This window comes from Eucalyptus grandis, chromosome 2, assembly GCF_016545825.1.
Source record: "Eucalyptus grandis isolate ANBG69807.140 chromosome 2, ASM1654582v1, whole genome shotgun sequence".
In the NCBI taxonomy this organism is placed as follows: Eukaryota; Viridiplantae; Streptophyta; class Magnoliopsida; order Myrtales; family Myrtaceae; genus Eucalyptus; species Eucalyptus grandis.
The window spans coordinates 47,526,798-47,551,330 of record NC_052613.1 but is presented as its reverse complement, the minus strand read 5'-3'; the positions used below and the strand labels follow the sequence as shown (position 1 = coordinate 47,551,330).

The window sequence follows — 24,533 nt, the reverse complement described above, 5'->3', positions numbered from 1 at the left end:
GGTTGCCTTGGAAAAAGGAGAAAGTAACGAAAAATAAATAAAGACAAGAAAAATTGGGCACATCAAATCAAATGACAATAATACCGTGAATTTCGAATTTTGTGCTCTCATGAACCTCGGCATAAGACACACATATATTTAATCTTTGCCTTGATGACGCTTTCACACTTTTTTTGGCTTGAAACCCATTAAATTTTCACAACTGTTAAATCTTGATACGTAATTTAGGTATAATTTTTTCAAAATCTGTTGATATTTAAATAAAAATTCTAAATTTTGCATTTTAAAAAACATAAACAAACAAGTTCTAAGAAATTTTAAAGACCGCATGGAAACATTTCGATTACTTGATTTTTCTATTCTTTTACTCCCTAAAATAGAAAAAGATCAGAAAATCACTTGGTAACGTCAATTAATTTTTTTCATTTTTCAAAATAGGAAAGTGATCGGGAAATAAATTCATAATAGAAATAAAAATAAAAAAATCTTGTTCTCAAGAACAATTTTTAGAAATAAGTCATTTTTATTTTCTTCTTTTTCCTTGCCATAGCTGCTGCCCTTAGATCTGTTCCGCCACCATCGGCGATTGGCAACGAAGATCAACAAGCAAGAAAAAAAAGCACAAAAATACAAAAAAATTGTAGACGTGCCAAACGCATTCCTATTATTTTTCTATTCGAAAAAATAATTTTATATAATTGTCAAACGCATTGTTTTACTCAAAAAATTATTCAAGAGAGTAGAAATAAAAGAGATTATTCCATGTAACATACACATATTACCATTTGCACTGCGAACTCTAATCATCATTGTTACCTTCCTTCGTTCTATTTTATTGTGTGTTATTAGTGAAACCAAATTATGTATATATTTTTTATTCGAATAATATTTCGAACTTTAACAGAAAAGTAGATAATTGTTTTTTAGTTTTAAAAAACATAAACAAATGAATGCTAAGAAAATTCAGCTATTACGTGTCATTTGTGAAACCAAAACTACGTATATATGTTTATATCTATCAATTATAGGAAAGTAAGGTAGAGTGCAGTTCAACAGTTGAGTATCACAAAACTCCACTCTTTCACCTTTCTTAGATTAATTAGACATATTACTTTACAATGATGTAAAAAAAAACTCAACCACCTTGTTTGATCCGATAAAAAAAGTCATTAAAAACTCCAAAATTTATCCTCTATGATATTTACCTTAAACATTTTTTTGATAATAAAAATCTTAAATTTGTACCTACATGATGATTCCTACAATGAGCATCATTAAAAATGTAGCTTCGTAGATGATGAAAGCCAAATGTGGTTGGCACCAAATGCATGAGTGAAATAAAAACGATGTTTTGATTGGAAAATCATCTGACAAAATGTTGACAAAGAGTGAATATATCACATGAGTATAAGGTTAAGGTTCTTGATGTTACAAAAATAAGTTCGGAATAAATGTGTTGCAATGAATATAATTTGGAGTCTTTTATGTGATAAAAAAATTAAGGTAAAATAATCGCTTATATTGCTTACAAAAATGAAAGAATGAAAATACTTTCAAAGTCTATAAAAAAATTTAGAAAATAAATAAATTAAAATATTTTTCATTAACTAATTATTTCAACGAAGCGATTATTTATTTAAAAATCTTATAAATTATTTATTTTTCCTGAAATAAATGAAAACCTTAATATAGTATTTTTAGAACAATATATGAACATGAGCTTGCCGTACACATATGATGAGCCCTAATCTTTCTTGTGTACACACACGGGGAGCATTGATGAAGTGGGATGGTTTTGCTGTTAGTATTTATAATTTAAGTATTTTTTATTAATTATTATTATCATGCACTTATATTATCTCGGGTTCATACTCTCAAAAATCATAAATTAGTACACATGTGACAAATTTACTCTAAACTAATTTTTTGACAACGAAAAACTCCAAACTAGTACACTTACGACAAATTTATCCAAAATGACTGTAAAAAACCTTAAATTGATACACTTATGACAAATTTACTCCAAAATAATTTGTTCAATCGCAAAAAATTCAAACGATATATTTGTAACAAATATGCCCTCAATTAAATTAGATTAATACCATAAAAATCGTAAAAAATGGTACAACTATGACAAATTAAGAATAAAATCTCAAGCTGATATACTAGTTAACTGTCACATGTCATTTTATTCAGCAAATTGACAACAAAATTTAACAGAAACTAGAAAAAGAAAAATTTATTATAAGTCCATCGGTTTATAGTAAATTTATCAAAATATATCAATTTGGGATTTTTGATAATAAAAAATTTAATTGAAAATATATTTATCATAAATATATAAATCTGAGGTCTTTTAGTTATTAACCCACTCATCTTTTTAAGTTTTACGCAACCAATGAGGCGATCGGCCATTAATAAGGATAATTAATAAGTCAATATTTGATTATTAATTTGTGGAGCCTTAAAGGCGCATGACCTCCCTATCCAAAAATGCAGGGGGCCGAAAGAAGACATACGTGGATTGGAACCTAAAGTAATGGTTAATAATTAATCATGGTCGAGTTAAGTTGCTTTTAGACCATGTCAGTCTCTTGGCAATTATTACGCTTCCATCTTCTATCAATCACATGGCAGTACGTCCATGATGCTGATATTAGTACGTGTTCATACACATGAACCCTATAGTCTTGGGATCCACATCCACCGTGCTTGTCCTATCTCAATCTGTAATACGTAACCTTTTTTCGTTTTTATTTTATTTAATTAATTTGAATAATTGATTTATATACATCGTTATTTCTTGTACTTAGATACTCTATGGGATAATGACACATGAAATGTGAGGGCACGTGTTCAATATAAGCAATCCATGAAATTATAAAAAATTTCATATACAAAAGTACACGACAAAGCATATATTATGAAAATTGTGTGACTAAGAAGTGCCGAATACCTGCGGACTAGAAGTCAGATTTCAAAGAACGGTGCAAAGATATACATTTACTAGGGTGTCTTGACGACGGAAATTCATATATTTTGGAGGCGAGGTTTGTTTTGGGTGTGCAATTTCAGCAGCTGATTGGTTTCGCTAAAAAGCAAAACAAAACATTTGAAATGTTTAATTATTGTAATTATCCTAAATAGAAAAGGAAAGGGGCCATCAATATAAACTGCAACTGAAAGATTGAGAAAAATGTTGTCTTTTTAGTATAAATGGGGTTGGATAAAGTTATTTAGGGGGTGGAAATAGCACCGCCCTTAACAAATTAACATTTGATTCTTAGTATATAGTATGTAAAATCTCCATTCTAATTGTTGATGATATTTGGACATTTACTTGATTTTGCATATTTTTCAGGATTATACATATATCCTTCAATAATGCATATCCTTCATTAATTATATGTGGCATTATATTTATATTATTGTTTTAAATAGTTATCTAATAAAGTATCAAGTATTGTTTATCAATACGTAAAAATATACAGTTGTTCGCCATTTTCTCTTCATTTTATTCTTATCATGGTACTAGAGCCATTGTAAATTGATGAAGCACCATTAAGTCTTTAATCTATAGTGGTGGTTGCAATATTACGTCAATTGTGTCTATATTTGGTCAAACCCGTCGCTATTGAGTGTCATTACGCCCCCCTTCAACTGTTTTTTTTTCGCAAAATCGACACCATCATCAAACTCACCGTCCTCGAAAGTGATAGGCCCTGAAATTTCAGCCAAGTTCGTTGCCGCACATCATGCTCTGCCACATGTTGCAATGTTTCAGATTCACTAACCTCAACAACTTTCGATTAGCTCTCATCATCATAATTACCTTCCTTCGTTTTATTTATTTATTTATTTATTTATTTATTGTATTTAATTGATTTTGCATATTTTTCAGGATTATACATATCTCCTTCAATAATGCATATCCTTGATTAATTATATGCGGCATTATATTTATCTTATTACTTTAAATAGTTATCTAATAAAGTCTCATGTATTATTTATCAATATGTAAAAATATACAGTTATTTCCCATTTTCTCTCTTCATTTTATTCTTATCATGGTACTAGAGTCATTATAAATTGATGAAGCGACATTAAGTCTTTAATCTATAGTGGTGGTTGCAATATTACGTCAGCTCTGCCGGTGTCCATATTTGGTCAAACCTGTCGCTATTGAGTGTCATTATGCCCCCCTTCTGCTGTTTTTTTCGCAAAATTGATGCCATCATCAAATTCCCCGTCCTCCAAAGTGATAGGCCCTGAAATTTCAGCCTTGTTCACTGCCGCACATCACGCTCTGCCACGTGCTGCAACGTTTCAGATTCACTGACCTCTAACAACTTTCGATTAGCTCTCATGTAAAAATCTTGGGAACTAGCCTTTGGAAGAACTAGTTTGGAACAGTTCAAAATAATGCTAAATCTTTTCTATTTAAAGACCCTCGCTACTCTCTTTTAGTTCTCACTCCCATAGCTAGCCTCTCTCTAAGACTCTTCGTCTGTCGACTTTCCCCAGCAGTGCCCTTGATCTCTCTATTCCTGGAGTCTTTGCCCATGCCGTCTCATCTCATCTCTCTCTTGATCTTGCCGACACCATCTCCTGTCCTCCTCTCTTGATCTAGCTGGTTGGGGCCTCGCCTTTGTTGGTCGGCCGTGGATCAGCCCACTATTAGCCAGGTTTGTTCTTTCTTATAGCGACTAACCAGAGAGCTTTTCTGAAAATGAATAGATTGATGAAACAAAGAATGCTTAGGGAAACTATCGACGTCTTTTATTTGGATTTAAAAACATGACTTATATGGTGTAAAGATTTACATATTTAGGATATTTAGCCTTCTTCAAATTGGGCACATAAGAAGATGTAACATGTCCCAATTTCCAATTCCAAACAGAATTCACAAGAGAAGATTAGCCAACTTTAAGAGCCGTTCTACCATTCCGCATATTAAAATCTGAAGTCAAAAAGCATCCTCATCAGCTTGCTTTTTTGTTATCCCACCGCACATCGTACTTCTATACCAATCTGCAATTTCTTTTTTGCACACAAAGGTTTCATACTACTTCATTAACAATTTATACTTCATAATCTTGTCTTCAGTTTTTTATTTGGACAAAAGCGGAAATTCATTAACATAAATCTTTTTTACCATGTGAAGTTAGATTTTAAGTTGCCCCCACAGCTATGATAATTTTCCGTCTTCTCAAGATCCAAGTTCTATTAATCTTAATACTCCGGTGTTTACTACAAAAACTAGGGCATGCATGTGAATCGGCACTGTATTAAAAAGAAAGCATGTGAACGTGCACTGTTTTCTAAGGAAAGCATGTGATGAAACTAGGAAAACGGGCATCATCAGAAAAAAGCCGGGCTCATTTGTTCTTTAGCCCCCTTGGGAGAAATTTTCATTTACAGCTGCTGAGAAAAAAAAAAAAAACTTTAATTTTCACCTTCTAGGCCCGTGGGCGGCTTAAGTATTGTTTGTCAATTCATATATTTTCTTTTATTAAACAGGGTCGGTGGTAATTACTTTTTTAAAGCAAAACTTACTCGTCCCATGAATAGGTCACAAACTTTATGCAAATTTTTGGTCTTACAAATTAAGATTTACTGTTACATTGCAAAAAGCATCAATTTCTTTTTCAAACTTGTCCTTTTAAAAAAAAAAATACATAGGACAATAAGAATCAATGTAGATAGGTTACCTTTTATGTAAAAAATTATTAATAATGTAAATAGGTGAGTACTTATTTATATATTGGAAGTCGAATATCTTGTAAAAAGTTACTGGTCACATGAAAAATTACTCGCTAGGTACATACTAAGAGTCACATGATTTCTTTTGAAAATCCTGGCAAAGCAAGGGGAGGTTAGAAAGAAATGGAATTAAATATAATTGATTCGGCATCCATAGAAATTATGAACATGCAACTAACATGAAAGGGGGAGTGACCAAATACAACAACTAATTGTGATTATAAGTGAATAAGAACGTGCAACACCTACTATCCTTATTAAAGATCTCAAGCATCTTGCCAAATGTCTCGTGAAATATTTAGTATCATATTAACACTCGTGCTATTACTCATAAATTTCGACCTGATTTCAAATGATCGCCATTTTATGTACTTTTTCTTCGTGCGGAATAGGTCATATATTGGAACACATTTATCTTACTTGTTGGATGTGATTTAGAAGAACTTGAGTTCAACACTAATAAGAAAAGGGGCTTGGTAAAGAGTTCAAAAGAGATTGTGCACAAATTGACAGGGACGCTAGACCTTAAGACTCAATATCTTCATTTGTCTTGTTCTCTGACACGTACGGTCTTGCAAAGTACAACATTTTATCACCGAGCATAAGCTGATCTTGTCCACCGAACACTAGAGAGTGGGCATCCATCGGGGCATTCCCTATGCTGCTGCCCTTGTCGAGACAGCTATAATAACTTTCTAAGCTGCAATGAGATGGTTTCCGGGCTTGAGCAGATTGTGGTGGATGTAGTGTAGCCCTCGTAAGTGGATTCTGATTCTCATTTTGTCGGCCAATGAAGTGAAAAATTGTGGCTTTGCTTCAACATCATGTTACCTTACACTTTCTGTTCGCCCAAAAAGAGAAAAAGTAAGGAAAAAAGAAAAGATAACAAGTACAAAGGACAACGACATGGTCCAACACCTCCAGAAGATTTTAAGAGCATCACCAACTTAGTTCATGGCTTGTCTTGATAGATTTTTACATTTTATTTTTGTTTCTTCTAATGTTGTCTCAGTCTACATTTTACATTATTTTGTCTTTAAACATATGAAATTTTCACAACACGTAAACATTAATATGTAATTTGAATAATGACTTTTTATATTTAAATAACATTTTGAATTTTACATAAGAAAGCACAAAATTAATTTTATTTTTTAAAAAGCCTCCGATCATTGTAATTACATTGTTTCGTTTTAATTTATTACGCATCATATATTAAAACCAAACTAAGAAGAAAGTCCAGCAGAATGGAGCTTAATGGTTGAACCACATCATCACTCAATTACCTCCCAATTTCCTTAATGTTAATCAGACATATTACTTAACAGTATAGTAGGAAAAGACTTAATCAATCTAATATAATCTAACATAATGTTTCTAGAAGAATGTATGAATAGGAACTTGCCTTACTTATTAGATGGGATGGAATTTTATATGACATAGGATGCTTTGGAATTACTGTTTGTCGGTCAAATGTTTTCTATTATCTACTATTATTGTACACTTATTTAATCTCAAGGACAGACTTTTTATACATCATCTAAGAAGACTCTAGCCTTGGAGCGACAGGATTAAAATCTTCTCAACCCCATAGAGAAAGAGAGATAGAGAGAACAAATATGGCAGAAGCTGTCATCAGCATTGGTGGAAGCGTCCTTGCCAATCTGATTACTCAAGCACTGGGAAAGGTTGGAAATTTAGGGGGCATCAAGCGTGAACTTCAGGTGCTCGAGAGCACCGTCACCATGCTTCAGGCTCTGCTGGACGATGCAGAAGAGCAACAACACCAGAGTTCCCAAATCAAAGATTGGGTGGAGAAACTAAAAGAGGTTTTCTATGATTTGCAGGACGTGCTTGAAGAATTTAATATAGAAGCTATGCGACGAGAACTGAAGGGCAACAATCAAATGATCAAGGTGGTAAGGACACTTTCTTCAAGTTTAAACCAGCTTGCTTTTGAACTGAAGATGAGTAGAAAAATAACAGAAGTGAGGGAGAGATTGGTAGTTATTAAAGATGAAAAGGATTTCCAGTTAGACAAGGGACCTAGAGGGTGGAGGAAGAGTGAGGAGACGCATTCGTTTATGCGTGAGGAAGACATTATTGGAAGAGATAATGAGAAAAAGAATGTTATGAAATTCTTACTGAATTTGGATGTGAAAGAGAATATTTTTATCCTTCAAATACTTGGTATTGGTGGGCTTGGAAAAACAGCTCTTGCTAAATTTGTATATAATGATGAGATGATCAGTAGACATTTTGACTTGAAAATGTGGGTTTGTGTCTCTAATGACCTTGACATGAAAAAAATAGTGAAAAATATCATAGTTTGTGTGGAGAAGAAAGAACCAAACTACAGTCAGATGGATGGGTTGCAAAGTGAATTGAGGAAAATAATTGATGGAAGGAGATATCTCTTAGTTTTGGATGATTTGTGGGATGCAAAATCAGAAACATGGCCAAACTTGAAATCATTATTGATGGGAGGTGCTAGAGGAAGCAAGATCCTTATAACTACACGCCTTCCTTTGGTTGCAAAGATCACCTCCCCTACTCCGCCTCTTCTTCTTGAGGGCTTGTCTGAAAGTGATTCTCTTGATTTGTTAATGCGAATGGCTGGTCGAGAAGGGAGCATACAAGATCCTGACATGCTAGCTATTGGTAAAGAGATAGTTAGAAATTGTTTTGGGGTTCCATTGGTTATTCGAACTAGTGGGAGGTTACTATTCCTTAAGCAAACTAAAGATGAGTGGTTACGTTTCAAAGATCATGAGCTCCCAAAAATGTCTCAAACGGAAGAGCACATAATATCTGTTCTTAAGCTAAGTTATGACCGTCTTCCTTCACATTTGAAACGATGTTTTGCCTTTTGTTCATTGTTTCCCAAAGATTTTGTAATAGAGAAGCATACTTTAGTCAGTCTTTGGATGGCAGAAGGATTTATCCAGCCATCAAATTCAAGTAAGCATTTAGAAGACATTGCTCATGAATATTTCATGGATCTACTTTGGAGTAACTTCTTCCAAGATTTTAAAATAAACCCATACACGAAGGAGGAAACTTGCAAGATGCATGATTTGATGCATGATCTAGCCTGCAATGTTGCAGGGAATAGGTGTCGGGTGGCAAGGGATGACACAAATATCATAAATGAAAGAACTCGTCATATATCCTATGGTTCGACTTTCAATTTGATGGATGAACTTCCAATCTTACGCTTGAAAGCAAGTGCACTAAGAACAATTCTATCTACTACTACATATTGGGAAGAAAGACAACAAAGAGAACCAACAAGTGAAGTGGATCTAGGCCAATTAATTCAAAATTTCAAGAGGTTGCGCATCTTGGATCTGCATGCCACAAAGGTCGAGAAGGTGCCAAGGTCCATTTGTGAGTTGAAGTATCTCACATATCTCGATCTCTCTTACAACCAAACACTCAGAAGGCTTCCTAACTCCATTACGAAATTGCAGAGCTTGCAAACACTTAATCTTAGAAATTGTGATGCCCTTGAAGAGTTGCCAAGTGATCTAAAGAAGTTAGTTTGCCTTCGGAATCTAGACATACGTCATTGTTTTAAACTTAGTTATTTGCCACGTGGAATAGGGGAAATCAGTTCTTTGCATAGGCTAACGAACTTCATTTTACCCAAAGATAAAGCTCGTGCTAAGAATTATTGCGGACTTGGGGAGCTAAAGGGGCTTAATAATATCCAGGGACAACTTTCAATTGAAAATTTGGGATACATAACAAATGCGGAAGCCAAATGCGAGGATGAGATATTGATGGGAAGCATTCTCTGGAATTTTGGTACTTAGGTGGGGCTATTTCAATACTGATGATGTAGTAATAGATGAAGTGCTCTTTGATAGACGAAGCCACCCTCAAATCTACAAATCTTGAAGATCTGGGATTATAAAGGTGAGGGCTTTCCCAAGTGGATGATGGATAGCCTTGTATCTTTCTTGCCACGTTTAGTTGACGTATTTTTCGGTTATTGCGAAAGATGTGAACGTCTCCCCCCACTGGACCAACTACCTCACCTCAAGTCCTTACATATTAAGAATTTGCCTAAATTGGAATATATCGGGTCAAACCAATCATCCACTTCAACAGCATCATTTCCTAGTCTATCTATATTAAATATCTTTAGATGTGAAAAATTAAAAGCCATGCCACTAACTCCTCATCTCGAGGAGTTTATGCTTGAGGCCAATGGAGCGTTGTTAATAAATCGGATGATGCTTGGCCTTAATAAGTTGAAGACACTGCATATCTCGGATATAAAGTTTTTAAGATGTTTGCCTAAGGAGGGTTTCCAAAGTCTCCCTTCCCTTGAATCTCTTAGCATAGATGGTTTTCCTCAATTGACTTCCCTCTTGCAAGGTATGCAACATCTATCGAGCCTAGTGGGTCTCTCTATCTGGGGATGTGAGGAGCTGGATATATCCAAAGATGAAAGCGGCAACATCTTGGATTTCCATGGAGGCCTTCAGAGTCTCCGCTCCTTGTCAATCTCTCGCCTTCCCAAACTGACATCTCTCCCACAATGGCTTCTACAGGCCCGCAATCTTGAGCGTCTCCAAATTTGGAGATGCCACAATTTGAAGGATATACCAGAGCAAATCGAGGCCCTTCAATCACTTCAATATCTCTTCATCTATAAATGCTCCTCGTTGACATCATTCCCTGAAGCAATGCGAAGGCTCACATCCCTTACTCACCTAATCATCGAAGATTGCGGAGAATTGGAGGAGAGTTGCAAAAGACAAGCAGGCGAGGACTGGGACAAGATCGCTCATATCTTGAGCATACGATTTGGATAGCCGATCGAGCCCTAATTTTCTTCATTGAAGGTACGTGGGACCTTGTTTCCCATATTTTTGCATTTTTAATTTTCGGATATCGTGTTTCCATACTCGATTTGATTTGGAGAGGGACATGAAAAAATCGCAGAAAGCTTTGGCGCATCTCTTCATTCCGAAGAGTGGCGAGAAAAATGAGGAAAAATTCATACTTCGTCTCATCCAGCGATTGATTTCCCAAGGGTATATTTCTGCTCGAGGGGAGGACGGCAAAGGTGATCTTTAGCATTTGACCACGATCGATGCTCTCGATCTCCTGTTCAGCCATTCTGCAGGGGTTCTCAGGTTAAATCCTTTTGCCAATCTTGAGCACCACCTTAAGCAATCCGAGTAAATGTTTTGAAATTAAAAGAGGTCGTATCTGTGACTTCTCCATTTTGATCTCAGTAAGGTTGTCCTGCACATTTTGTTTGGTTGACAATTGATATGTTCTTCGTCACTTGTCGACAACGTTTGCGAAAGAAATGTGTGTTGTGTGAGGCAAAATGAATGAATGAAGCGGTAGTCATTGTTGTCGTTTCTCTTGATGACTAGATGACTAAATCAATCGCTACCGATGTGAAGTCTTATGTTGTGGACCTCGTGTGGAATCAGTTTCTCTTGTATCCACTCTCATCTTAGATTTTTCTTGTTCTGTGACTTCAATTGGCCATACCGATGATTGTTGTGTTGGAGAAATCTTTCCAGAATATTTTGAACCGACAAAACGTTTCTATCGGTCTAGTCTACGAGCATTGCACTTCTATTTAGAGTCCGAAGACCTTCATTGGAGACCCTTCTATTTAGAGTCCGAAGACCTTCGATCCCGAGACTCAAGCACTCAAGACTCAAGACTCAAGACTATTCTCATTGACGGTTTCTAATCCAGCAACGAAGACGATCCAGAGTTAAAGTGTTTGGTTGAGGATTTGGTCTTATCCATTGGAGAAGATCTCTTGGCTGGGTATGATATAACGGATTCTTTTATTCGAAATCAAGATCGTTTGAAGATCCGATGATTGATGAAATACTCTTGGAAGGTTCTATTCTTGGAAACCAAGATCCTGATTGTATGGGCAAACATGATTGATGGGCTATCGACATGTTCCTTTAATAGCTCGAATGTTCTTCTTAATTGATTCTGTCCAACGGGAAGATTGGAAGAATTCCTTTGGTAAGTGCCAACGGGTATGATAGCATAAAGGAGTATAAAAGGAAGACGTTCTAACTGTTCAAGAAGATGCACGATAGAGAAATTCCAGAGTCTGAAGCTCCTTGATTATTAGTCGATTCATATTGAGCAAAATTGTATTCACAAAAGAGAGTCTATACTTAGTAATACCTTGAGGGAGTGTGGTAGATCTTCTACACCGTGAAATCAAGGGAGAACAGTGCTGTAACATCTCTTTGTTCATAGTGGAATCCAGCCAAAAGGTTGTCAGTGCAGAAGAGTGGACGTAGGCTTGAAATAAGCCGAACCACTATAAACCTTGCGTTCAATTTTCTCTTCCCTATTCTCAGTCTTATTTTGATTGTTGTTTGATGAGAATCAATTGTCTCAATTCTATCAACTGTCTAGTATTGTGCGATTATCGTGAGAAATTACTCTTTACACCTATTCACCCCCTATAGTTACTTTTACTAGCCATATCAATTGGTATCAGAGCCCGTGTACTCACTTTATTTGAAGTGTTTTACTTCAGAGTAAAAGATCTATGGCTAGTATACTAGCTTCGGGGCGATGGAAGGTCAAAGCAATACCGCACCTCCTTGCTTTGATGGAAAGGACTACAACATCTGGAAAAACAAAATGAAAGCATTTCTTCGATCAAAGGATCCTTTGGAATGGGACATTGTAGAAAAAGGAATCACTCCTAAAGTTGCATCTGTCTCAGAAAGAGGGAAAGAAACCATTGAGACTAGTGGAATGACTCAGGAAGAGATAATCAAGAGACAAACTCTTGATGCGAAGGCTATTTATTCTTTATATTGTGCCTTGTCACCTACTGAATATAACAGAATATCTTCTTGTGTTACAGCAAAAGAAGTCTGGGATAGGTTACATATCACCTATAAAGGAACCGATTGAGTGAAAGAGACCAGAATCAACATCCTTCTTGGTCAATATGAAACCTTCAAAATGAAACCTGGAGAATCTATAACTGACATATTTAGCCGTTTTACGGAGATTGTAAATGGTCTTGAAAATCAAAGACAACCAATTTCTGATCCCATAAAGGTAAACAAGCTACTGCGTGGACTCTCCAAGGATTGGAATCACATAAAGACTTCAATAAGAGAGACGCAAAGAATCATGCCACTATTTGTCAACGAGCCGGTTAGAACTCTTCAGTCTTATGAAGTGGAACAAATTAATGAAGATGAAGATCCAAAAGGTAAAAAAATCCATTGCATTAAAATCAATTGATGATTCTGATGTTACAGATTCTGAAGATGATATGGACGATGAGGAGCTTGCTCTCATGATAAGAAGATTTAAAACTGAATAGAATAGAAAAGGAAGAAGGTTCAACTCAAAGAAACAAAGTTTTCAAAGACAACGGACCAAGTCCGATGATGATGATGAATCAAACAAAGATGTAGTTTGCTTTGAATGTAAGAAAAAAAGGACACATCAGACCCAACTATCCTCTTCTGAAGAAGAAGAAAGGTAAAGCTGAAAAGTCTCGAAAGGCTCTCAAAGCCGAAACTTGGAGTGATACTGAGTGTGAAGAAAGTGATGATGAATACCAACTTATGTTTGATGGCGCAATCAGACTGAGACTCAAACTCCGGATCGACTCAGACATGTGAATTTGAGGTAAGTAATTTTAAGATTCCTGTCAAGGTTTCTAAGTATATTGATGAGCTGTGTCTTAGTCTTAAGACTTCTCTCAAAAGGATTTCCAAACTTAAAAGGAAAACTCTGCTCTAAAAAAACAGGAAAACGTTTTAAAAGAAATAGTTAAATGTTTAGACATGAATGTTTCCACTCTTGAAGAAAATGAAGATAGTCTTTTGAAAGAAAATGCTCTTTTAAAAACTGACTCATCAAATATCTCAAAGAAATTTTCAATAGGGTCCGAGAAACTTGAAAAAATTCTTTCAGCTCAAAGACCTTACTTCAATAAGTCTGGTCTAGGTATGACATCAGAAACAATTCCCTTGATTAATTTTCCTAAAGTAAAAGAAAGAATTAAGCAAAGACCCTCGAGAGAGGCTTACAAAAATCATTTCAAGAAGGTTTTTGTAAAGTCTGTAGGTCGAAATGCCCTCGGGTGTTCAAAGTGCAATAACCACGGATCACTTTGAAAAAGAGTGTCCTATGGTTTGGAAACCTGTTAAGAAAACATGGGCTAATACTGTTTATCTTACTAACACCAATGGACCCAAGAAAATATGGGTACTAAAGAAAGCTTGAGACTCTCTTTTAAATGCAGGTCTCCATCAAGAAAAATGTAAAGTGGTATCTGGACAGTGGATGCTCAAGACATATGACAGGAGACTCAAATTGCTTTATAAAGATCATTCAAGTAAATGGTGGAAAAGTCTCATTTGGAGGAAACAGCAAAGGAAGAATTGTGGGATTTGGAACTGTGAAAATTGGAAATCTCATAATAAGTAATGTTTCCCTAGTGGAAGGACTCAATTACAATCTTCTCAAAGATCAGCCAATTGTGTGATACTTTTGGTTTTAAGATCTTCTTTCAAGAAGGAATATGTTCGGAACCAATAAAGACTCTACTCGAGTCTTTCATGGGTCGAAGGCATGGAAATATATATCTCTTGGATGTGAAACCGGATGAATCGCAATGCTTAATCTCAATTCAAGACGAAGCAAGCTTATGGCACAGAAAGCTTGGTCACATCAATATGAAGCAATTAGCCAAAATCTCAACAAAGCAGCTTGTTCGTGGTCTACCCAATTTATCATACCAAAAGTCTGATCTATGCACTCCATGTATACTGGGAAAGCAGGTAAGAAATTCATTTAAGTCAATAAATCATGTCTCTACTAATCATGTACTCGTAGCCGCTGCATATGGATCTCTTGAGGACCAACCGGAACTGAGCATTGGAGGTAAGAAATATTGCCTAGTAATTGTGGACGATTATTCCCGATTTACTTGGGTATATTTCCTTGCAAGTAAGTCCGAAACCTTCTCGTATTTTGAAAAGTTTGCTAAAAATGTTCAAAATGAAAAATGATATGTTATCTCAAGTATAAGAACAGATCATGGAGGTGAATTTGAAAATCAAGATTTTACAAAATTTTGTGATAAATGGCTTTAAGCATGTGTTCTCCTCTCCATATACTCCTCAGCAAAATGGAGTTGTGGAAAGAAAGAATAGATCTCTTCAAGAAATGGCTAAAACTCTTTTAATTGAAAATAAGATTTCTTCACGATTTTGGGCTGAAGCTGTTTCAACAGCGTGCTATATTATCAGTAGAGTCTTTTTAAGACATATTCTAGAGAAAACCCCTTATGAGTTATTCAAAGGTAAGAAGCCTATTGTTTCATACTTTCATGTGTTCGGTTGCAAATGCTTTATACTGAAAAATGCAAAAGATCGAGTTGGTAAATTTGAAGAAAGATCAGATGAAGGCATCTTCCTTGGATATTCTATATCAAGCAAAGCCTACAAAGTTTACAACAAGAAGAGTCAATCTGTGGAGGAATCAATGAATGTCAAATTTCAAGATTCTATGCAAAATGAGTCCAGTCAGACTCATCATGAAGAATCTAAACCTGCTCCAGACTCTCCAAAGCTTACAACTCAAGAAGCATCTCATACTCTGGAAGACCAGCATCAAGCCGTTCGTGAAGATTCAAGTAAAGAAAGAGATCATCAACCTGACGAATCAACCAGTAACTGGAAGCATAAGTCCAGTCATCCCAAAGATCTTATTATTGGCGACATTAATAAAGGAATTCGCACAAGATCCAAAAGGCGCGAAGAGTCTAGTGCTGTGGCTCTCATTTCTGAAATTGAACCAAAAAGCATATAAGAAGCTTTATCTGATGAAAGCTGGATTGAAGCTATGCAAGAAGAGCTTAGACGGTTCGACATTAATGATGTCTGGGAATTGACATCTAAACCAAAAGGTAAAACATATTGAGCTAAATGGGTGTTCGGGAACAAGATGAATGAAAAAGGAAAAGTTGTAAGAAACAAAGCAAGACTCGTGGCCAAGGGTTATACGCAAGAAGAAGGAATAGACTATGATGAGACTTACGCACCAGTAACAAGGTTAGAAGCTATTCGATTATTACTTACGTTTGCTTGTTATAAAAATTTCAGATTATTCTAAATGGACGTCAAAAGTGCCTTCCTAAATGGTTTTATCCATGAGGAAGTTTATGTGGAACAACCACCAGGGTTTGAAGACCCAAAGAAGCCGGACTCGGTCTTGGTGAAAAGGCCTTGTATGGTTTAAAGCAAGCACTTCGAGCTTGGTACGACAGACTAAGTAAGTTCTTAATATAGAATGGTTTTGTCAAAGGTAAAGTAGATACTACTCTATTTATCAAAAAGGAAATCAAAAGCTTTTTACTTGTTCAAATATATGTGGATGATATTATTTTTGGATCCTCTAATGAAAGTCTGTGCAAGAAATTCTCTAAGTCTATGCAAGATGAGTTTGAAATGAGTATGATGGGAGAGTTAACATTCTTTCTTGGACTCCAAGTAAAACAATTGAAGGAATGAACTTTTATTCATCAAGAAAAATATGCTAATGATCTTGTCAAAAAGTTTGGACTGGAAAAGTGCAAAAAGACCGACATACCGATGTCAAGTTCTTTGAAGATAGACAAAGATGAAGAAGGGAAGAAAGTTGATCAAAAGCTGCAGGAGTATCATCGGTTCACTTCTTTATCTTACTTGCCTCTAGACGACATTTTGTTTAGTGTTTGCAGCTGTGCTAGATTTCAATCAGATCCTAGAGAATCTCATCTCAGTGCTGCGAAACGTATTATTAAATACGTTGCTTCATCTTCAAGCATCGGTCTTTGGTATTCTAAAGAGGGAGACTTTAATCTTCTTGGATATTCAAACGCAGATCTAGCCGGTTGCAAAGTTGATAGAAAGAGCACCTCAGGAACTTGCCAGTTGCTTGGAAGCAGGATAATGTCTTGGTTTTCAAGGAAACAAAATACTGTGGCTCTCTCTACAACAGAAGTAGAGTATGTAGCTCTTGAAAGTTGTTGTTCGCAAATTCTGTGGATAAAACAACAGCTACAAGACTTTGGAATTGAAGACTCATGCACTGAGATTAAATGTGACAACACCAGTGCAATCAATCTCACTAAAAATCCAATCATTCACTCAAGGGTAAAGCATATAGAGATTCGACATCACTTCATTAGATATCATGTTCAAAATGGAGAAATCTCTATTCAATTTGTTGATTCAAAGAGCCAACTAGCGGATATATTCACAAAGCCTTTGGAGAAAAATCAATTCGATATTATCCGTTCCAGACAATATTTTGAAGCTTGAGGAAGTTAAAGTCTAGAGACTCTCAGACCCTCAAACTCAGACGTTCATGGCTATAGGCGTAAGTTGTTTCAATATTCAATCTCGAAAGGTACGATCTTTCGTTCGGTTATGATTGATTTATATTATCTTTAAAAAATGGAATTTTGCCTTTTCAAAAAGGATAACTTCTATTTAAAAATGGCAGTTTTCTTTAAAAAGGACGGTTATCGTTTTTAAAAAGGGACGACTGTTCACTTGCTTTTATGTCGATTGGTTTTTTCCTTTTTAAATTGAGTTATATATATATACAGTCAGTTGTTTTCTTCGCTTAACTCCAAAACCCTAAAAAGCATTCTCCTCCCAATCCTGTCTCAACTTCATGTTCATCTTCGAGAAAGTTGTCATCTTTTCTTGGGAAAGCGAGTCAAGGAATCTTTCAACGACAAGAAACGATGTCTTCTTCGAGAAAGTCTTCAAGAATCGCGAGCAGGGACCATAGAGAATGAGGGAGGGTCCTACCCATTTCGATCTCACCGAAGAGGAAGAGTTACCGAGACAGCAATGTGAGCCCGATTCACTCTCAACCACGTCACTCTCCACCATCTACCCCACAGGGTGTGGGTCATCAACCGGAGGAAGAAATAATCAAGGAAGTAGACCCTATAAGAGTTCAAAAACCCTCTTTTATTTATAAGCTCTATCGTGCTTTGAAAAGCACTGTACTCACTGAACTATGTAGATGATTTCCTTAAAGACAAGGGTTATGGAAATGAGTATGTCTTTTTGCGACGAATGGAGGATTTAGGAATTGCTCCCAAAGGAAAGGCTGATGAAGCACTTGCAAACATTCCAAGTGACCCTTGTGTAGGAGGATTGAATCACCGACGGGGAACGATGATGATAAACCTGTTTAATGAATTTCAACCTAGGATGGGTGTTGCTGCGAAGGCTAAGGGAAAAAGAACGGAATTGTTCAAATCAAAGGAACAGGAGAATCTGTTCTTCAAACTGTTGGAACGTGGGGTGATAAACCCCAGAAACGTTGATTTCAACTTTCTGGATGCCATCAATGTGAACTTGAGGGAAAAGTTCAATCTGCTTCAACTTGAGCAATTTTGCTCCGACACCACAGACGGCTATGCACAATTGACAGCATATTTCTATTCAAATCTCAGCTTTTTATATGCGAATAGAATATCCTTCAGTGTTCGAGACCAAGACTATGTGATAGATGCGGACATGCTGGCAGATATAATTGGGGTTGAAAGAGGACGATATCAACCGGTCAAGGTTTCAATTGCTCGTACCTCACTTTGGAGCTTGTCAAAGACGGGGAATGTAGAAGGGAGAATTACCTACGCAAGAATGCGTGCCATCAGCATCCTACTTCACAAAATTGTGATCAACTGTCTCAAACCAAAATCGACATCCAAGACTAACGTGTCTAACTCGAGGCGAAATTGATGTACGCGATCAATTCGGGGAGAAAGTTCTCTCTCCCTCACACCATTCTCTTCCACATGTACGGAGCGATGGTGAAGGACAAGGGCCGGTGCCTTACTCGGGTCTTGTGACTAAGATCTTCAGACACTTGAACATTGAACCTCCACAAACTCTTTGTGTTCGACCATGTGACAAAATGGTAGCGGGTTTGAAAATGCTGACAAAAATGCGTCTGCAAGAACTTGATAAGGCAATGGAAAAGTTCAAAGTGAAAACTCTAGTCAAATCTCATCCAGTATCTTCTACATCAAAAAGGAAAGGGAAGAAGCCCATGGGTGCTCCATCCAAAAAGAAAAAGAACTCTTATCTTAGAGGATGAAGATGAAGAGGATGAACTCTCTATCTCTCGCCTTGGCATTGAAAGGCTCGGTCGTTACGTATTCGAATCAACGGAATGACAGGAAAAAGGAAAAGAAGCAGAGGACAAAGAACGAGAGAGAAGAAGAGGAAAAGGAATAGAATAGAGAAGCGAGAGGAGAAAGAAGAGAAAGAAAAAGAAGAAGAGGAGAAGGAAGTTGAAGAAGAAAAGAAGCAAGTCAAAGAAAAGTCTCGCAGATGAAGCCGGAGAGAAAGGCAATCAAGACGCTAACGAGCATGACCATCACTCTTCCCCAATTGAGGCCTTAGAAACAGGGGGAGATGGCGAGCAAGGAAGGACTACACCATATCCTGTCCACAGTGAAGGTGTGAGTCGCTCACCAGCAAATCCAAAAGATCTTCAGGCTTCTCAAATGCTTGAGGAATGACATGATACCTCAACGCCAAATCTGCGCGATTACACCGAAGTTCCATCGTCTGCCTTTACTCCATCCGATAGAGCAAATGCCAAAGCACGCGTTGACGGACACTACAAAGCAGATTTTCGTCGCATCCTTGATCTTCTTCTCGGAAATGCAGGGTCAAATATATGCTTTGGAATGTGAGCTTCAAGTCCTGAAGAATGCTGGACAAGCATCTTCTGTTACCCTGTCGGATCAAATGCAAGACATCGCTCTTCAAATTCAAGCAAATGCCAAAGGGGAAGAGGTGGCACATCTACGGAAAGACTTGAAGAGGCTGGAAGGCATCGTACAGTCGATGGGAGATTTCCAGCTTGTGCGCGTTCCCAAGCAGACTTGACTTTTTTCTCACATTTTTAATGATGACAAAAAGGGGGAGAATTGCAATCTTTGAACTTTGACTTTAAAATTCTTACTTTAGTTTAGTTTGTTTGGATATTTGTTTTTAGCATGACTTGGGTGTGGATTTGAAATTGACTGTTGCATTTATATCAAGTGTTATTGTATGGCTTTACTTATGAAAGACTAACCTATTTTCTGTGGATGCAGAGTCTAGTTGAGTTGTTAATCTTTATGAGATATCCATATTGCTTAAGTAATGTTTTGCAGGTCAAAACTGTTCAAATCTACAAGAAAGTTTTGTCACCATCAAAAAGGGGGAGATTGTTGGAGAAATCTTTCCAGAATATTTTGAAGCTGACAAAACATTTCTATCAGTCTAGTCTGGAGTATTGCAGACCCTTCTATTTAGAGTCTGAAGACCTTCATTGGAGACCCTTCTATTTAGAGTCGAAGACCTTCGGATCCCGAGACTCAAGACTCAAGACTATTCTCATTGACGGTTTAATCCAGGCGACGAAGACGATCCGAGCTAAAGTGTTTGGTTGAGGATTTGGTCTTATCCACCGGAGAAGATCTCTTGGCTGGGTATGATATAAGCGATTCTTTTATTCGAAATCAAGATCGTTTGAAGATCCGATGATTGACGAAATACTCTTGGAATGTTCTATTCTTGGAAACCAAGATCCTGATTGTATGGGCGAACATGATTGATAGACTATTGACATGTTCTTTTAATAGCTTGAATGTTCTTCTTAATTGATTTTGTCCAACGGGAAGATTGGAAGAATTCCTTTGGTAAGTGCCAACAGGTATGATGGCATAAAGGAGTATAAAATGAAGACGTTCTAGCTGTTCAAGAAGATGCACGATAGAGAAATTCCAGAGTCTGAAGCTCCTTGATTATTAGTCGATTCATATTGAGCAAAACTATATTCACAAAAGAGAGTCTATACTTAGTAATACCTTGAGGGAGTGTGGTAGATCTTCTACACCGTGAAATCAAGGGAGAACGGTGCTGTAACATCTCTTTGTTCATAGTGGAATCCAGCCAGTGGGCTGTCAGTGCAGAAGAGTGGACGTAGGCTTGAAATAAGCCGAACCACTATAAACCTTGCGTTCAATTTTCTCTTCCATATTCTCAGTCTTATTTTGATTGTTGTTTGACAAGAATCAACTGTCTAGTATTGTGCGATTATCGTGAGAAATTACTCTTTACACCTATTCACCCCCCTCTAGGTACTTTTACTAGCCATATCATGTTGTGTTTGGTAGCCTTGCTTTGCCATGTTGATATCTGATGGATATTTTCGCCAAAGCTGTTGGTGAGGGCAATTTGCGGCGATTGTTCGAAGTTTGTGAGAGAAGAAAGTACTTCAATGTGATTGCCTTTTGATTGCAAGAGGAAAGAATTAGGTGCATTGTCAATATTCACCAATTGATCATCCATTAGAACTAAGGAAATATCATAATAACATGTTTGATGATTGATCCTTGCTGGGGTGGAATTTCATTAATCTCTTAAACTGTGGCACTCTGCAGTCTACTTCCTTCAATTATGTAACTACCCTCGGTTTTTTGCTTGTTCGCAAGCTCGTTTTTGGGAATGAGGCTTGAGAATAACCTTGAAATGGTTCCGAAATGTGAAGCATAGTTATGCCACTGTTTTTAGTTTATCTTTTAAAGGAAATTTGTGGTAGTGTCCTTAGGGAAATCGATAAGACTCACTATTTATGCTTCAAAATGTAAGCCGTCCTTCTTGAAACTAGTCTCCAAAAAGCAGTTTTCAACTTTTCGGCAATGGCACTTGCTAAGGAGACCCCTTTCTTTGAAGTACTCAGTCTATTCTTTTTATCTTTTCAAAACTAAACTCTCATGCATACCAGAAGGCCAAGTCATATGCATAGAGCTCGTTGCTTGAACTATCTTCCATGAGATTAAGCTCATAGGGCTTTTGTTTCAGTAGATATGTCTATTTCTTACACTACTTTATTTTTCAGGCTAGACAGAAATGGTGTGGATTTTGGCACTGAGGACACAATGCCAAATGAGGATCACAAAGAACTCACTGACCACCAGTTAGATCATCTGAATAGGTTGATGAAACGTGAAAGGGCGTTTCAATTGGTTTACGGAGTACTATTGTTTGTCTTTGGGTTATTTCCAATTCATATACATTAGCTGGTAAGCCGATCCCAGCAACCAAGCACGTCAGGGTTGCTGAAATTCAGTAACCCAAAGGTTATCAATGACATTTCATGGTGGGAGATCCAAAAACATGAGTTATATAACATGAATTAGAAAGTTTTGAAATGGACAAGTTCATATTTTTGGGCTAAATGTTCACATTATGTATTGGATTCAGCAATAAAACACCCTATTGCAGATAAATGTTCAATGGCCATTCAGTTGGCCTATCGGAGGATATCGAGGTTCCAAGGTGAGAGATTTTTTCCCAACGAATTTCCCTGTATATTGATAAATAATAGGCTTTGAGTTGATGACAAAAAAATTGTATTGTGATGCGAGGTTTTGTCTTCATTTAGGGGCCTTATTATTGTGGTGTTGGGGCTGATAAGTCATCCGACTGAGATATATCCGATGCTCGCTACAAGGCTTGCTTATATGCTGGTATCAACATTAATAGCACCAATGGAGTGGTGATCTGGGCTAGGTAATACCTGACCTCCAGCTTGCTTGTTATTTCAAAAAGGAAAAAAGAAAAAAGAAAAAAAAAAGCACAGAGCTGTTGCTATCAACAGTGGCTTCTATCTTGCAGTGAGAACACCAAGTCAGACGAAGCATGGGAATTGAAGCAGGAGATCATCTCTGGTGTTCAAGATACCTTCTTTAGGTGAAATTTCAAGTACTTGCTCAAGAAAATAACGAAATTCCATTAACAGCAAACAAAATAAGTGCATACAGACATGTTCTGAGGTATTTAAGTACTTGATTTTTTATCTTTTTTATACAACAGAGAATAACCGAGCAAGCTTGTGTTGTCCTCATGTAAGATCCAAAGCCAATAGAGGTAGCTGACTTCACTATCACCATTTATGCATTATTATACCCCAAAATTGATAAAAGCATTCTCTTCCTTCTCAGGGTGACTGCAACGGTGCAAGATGCCATACTAACAGGTTCGCACCATGGAAATAACATGGACTTGGTTAAGAGTTTTTGTTCAATGAATGACCTTTAAGAGTGTGTTCTTCGACTTTTCTGCAATACAAAAAGCATGAGAGAAGAAGGAGGCTTTGAAGCAATAAAGAAGGCAATTCCGAATCTCACTTCGCCATGAGGAGCACATTAGCGCCTATGGAGAAGATTGATGGGAAAGCATGAAACAGTCAACACCAACACATTGTCTTCGGTAATGCTCAGAAGAAACATACCAACTACTAGTCAAATTTAAAGATTGCCCTGCTAATGAACTCATATTTCGTTGTGATGCCTGAATTACTTGTATTGTTATGCAGGGAGTTGCCAATTGTGGTTGCTCAATCTGTGTGGGTCGTGACAATGAGAAGCAAGGAAAAGGTACCATAATAATGACCATACTAGCTCCCTTATGTGCTCTATCTGAAACTCATTTGGAGATGCTCAACTTTATCAAATGATTCTAGAAACACTACCACGAAAAATAATACATATAAGTATTCTTTATCCTTTATGGTCTCAGTCAATTCCATGATTGCAACTATGCACAAGGAATTTTGACCTTTTAACAATCATAAAGCATTCCCACAGTCTTGCTTCCTAAGCTAAAGTAAGGACTTTGGACATCTTGGTTCTTTTAGTGCATCAAAAACTTTCTGAAATGCTTCACTATTTCTGAATATCGATAAAACGTACAAGTTCACCTTCCTTGCTCAGTTAGTTAATGGCTTAAAATGATATACAGGTTACTTGGAAGACAGGTGTCCTGCCTCAAACAAGAACCTATACGTCGTGACCTCATTACTTGCTGAAACTACAATTTTGTGGGAGCCCCCCATCAAGGCTGAAGCTCTTGCTGCTGAGAAGCAAGCATTGAAGGTCTAAAATTTGAACTACTGGCTAAGAACGGCCAACTCCCTTAATTAAATCAGTGGAGACCTCCAGGCTGAGATACTATTGAACTCCTTTTCCTTCAGATTTAGGTCATTGACAGAAGATCCTCATGAAAATAAGGCTTCCCGGAGGGAGAGAAAATTAGGTGTCCAAGCTCGGACGTGATCTCCATTACATTGGTTTCATCCTGCATTTGTGAGTAGTTTCACCATTATGGGCATTTGAGTTCACCTATTTGCCTTTAGTGTCACGGATGACTTATTGTCTTTGTATTCTCAGTTACTTCGACATGTCAGCATAATTCATCCAAATTTTGAGTGTCCTCATAAGCTCAAGTCATTCAATTTGGCATGCCGACCTTTCTTTTGAATAAAAGGCTGTTTGACTTCTCATTCACTAAACATGAGATTCATCATCTCTTCCAATTTCTTATTAAGAGAACTTTGGGAAGAAGGTCGACCGAGTTTGTCCGTGCAACTTGGCAAGTTCATTTTATTTGCTAGGCGAAGAAATGTTTCTCATTTACATGGAAAGTGCAGTACAAACATTGAAATGCAATTTGGCAGTGCCTACCATTTTTTGCTTCTACGAAACTAAAAGTTACTCTGGGTCTTTTTCTTTTCATCTCCTCACACCGATCCAAACGTCTTATTCAACAATAGAACAAATATTAAAAAATGATACTAATGCTAATTTATAAATCACATATCTAGCAGATAGCAAAATTCAAGAAGCAGGATAGGTGTTTCTCTAGACATATGGATGAGAT

The 24,533-nt window shown here is 36.8% G+C and overlaps 2 protein-coding genes and 1 non-coding gene across 3 annotated transcripts; all 3 read left to right on the top strand.

The window, feature by feature from the left end:
- Positions 1 to 4,480: 4,480 nt before the first annotated feature.
- LOC120286030 (putative disease resistance protein RGA4) lies at positions 4,481 to 9,581 on the top strand. The gene is made up of 2 exons (XM_039307164.1): positions 4,481 to 4,685; positions 7,333 to 9,581. The coding sequence occupies exon 2, from the start codon at positions 7,383 to 7,385 to the stop codon at positions 9,579 to 9,581; it is 2,199 nt and encodes a 732-aa protein (XP_039163098.1). The 5' UTR covers positions 4,481 to 4,685; positions 7,333 to 7,382.
- A 58-nt stretch (positions 9,582 to 9,639) lies between these two features.
- LOC104435544 lies at positions 9,640 to 22,437 on the top strand. Its single transcript, XR_005548363.1, has 4 exons — positions 9,640 to 10,619; positions 10,811 to 10,913; positions 21,712 to 22,151; positions 22,258 to 22,437. It is a non-coding gene; the product is annotated as an uncharacterized LOC104435544 (transcript).
- Positions 22,438 to 22,493: 56 nt separating this feature from the next.
- LOC104430518 (glutamine synthetase leaf isozyme, chloroplastic) lies at positions 22,494 to 24,165 on the top strand (the record flags this gene model as incomplete). The annotated part of the gene is given in 8 exon segments (XM_039306510.1): positions 22,494 to 22,565; positions 22,689 to 22,742; positions 22,817 to 22,851; positions 22,949 to 22,996; positions 22,998 to 23,032; positions 23,035 to 23,084; positions 23,191 to 23,251; positions 23,616 to 24,165. Coding segments are annotated over 8 exon segments (495 nt in total), but the record flags the coding sequence as incomplete, so codon positions are not given.
- Positions 24,166 to 24,533: the final 368 nt, after the last annotated feature.

Bases quoted from the DNA above. Each gene is read 5' to 3' on its own strand.
- LOC120286030 (XM_039307164.1), top strand. From the start codon at position 7,383: ATGGCAGAAGCTGTCATCAGCATTGGTGGAAGCGTCCTTGCCAATCTG.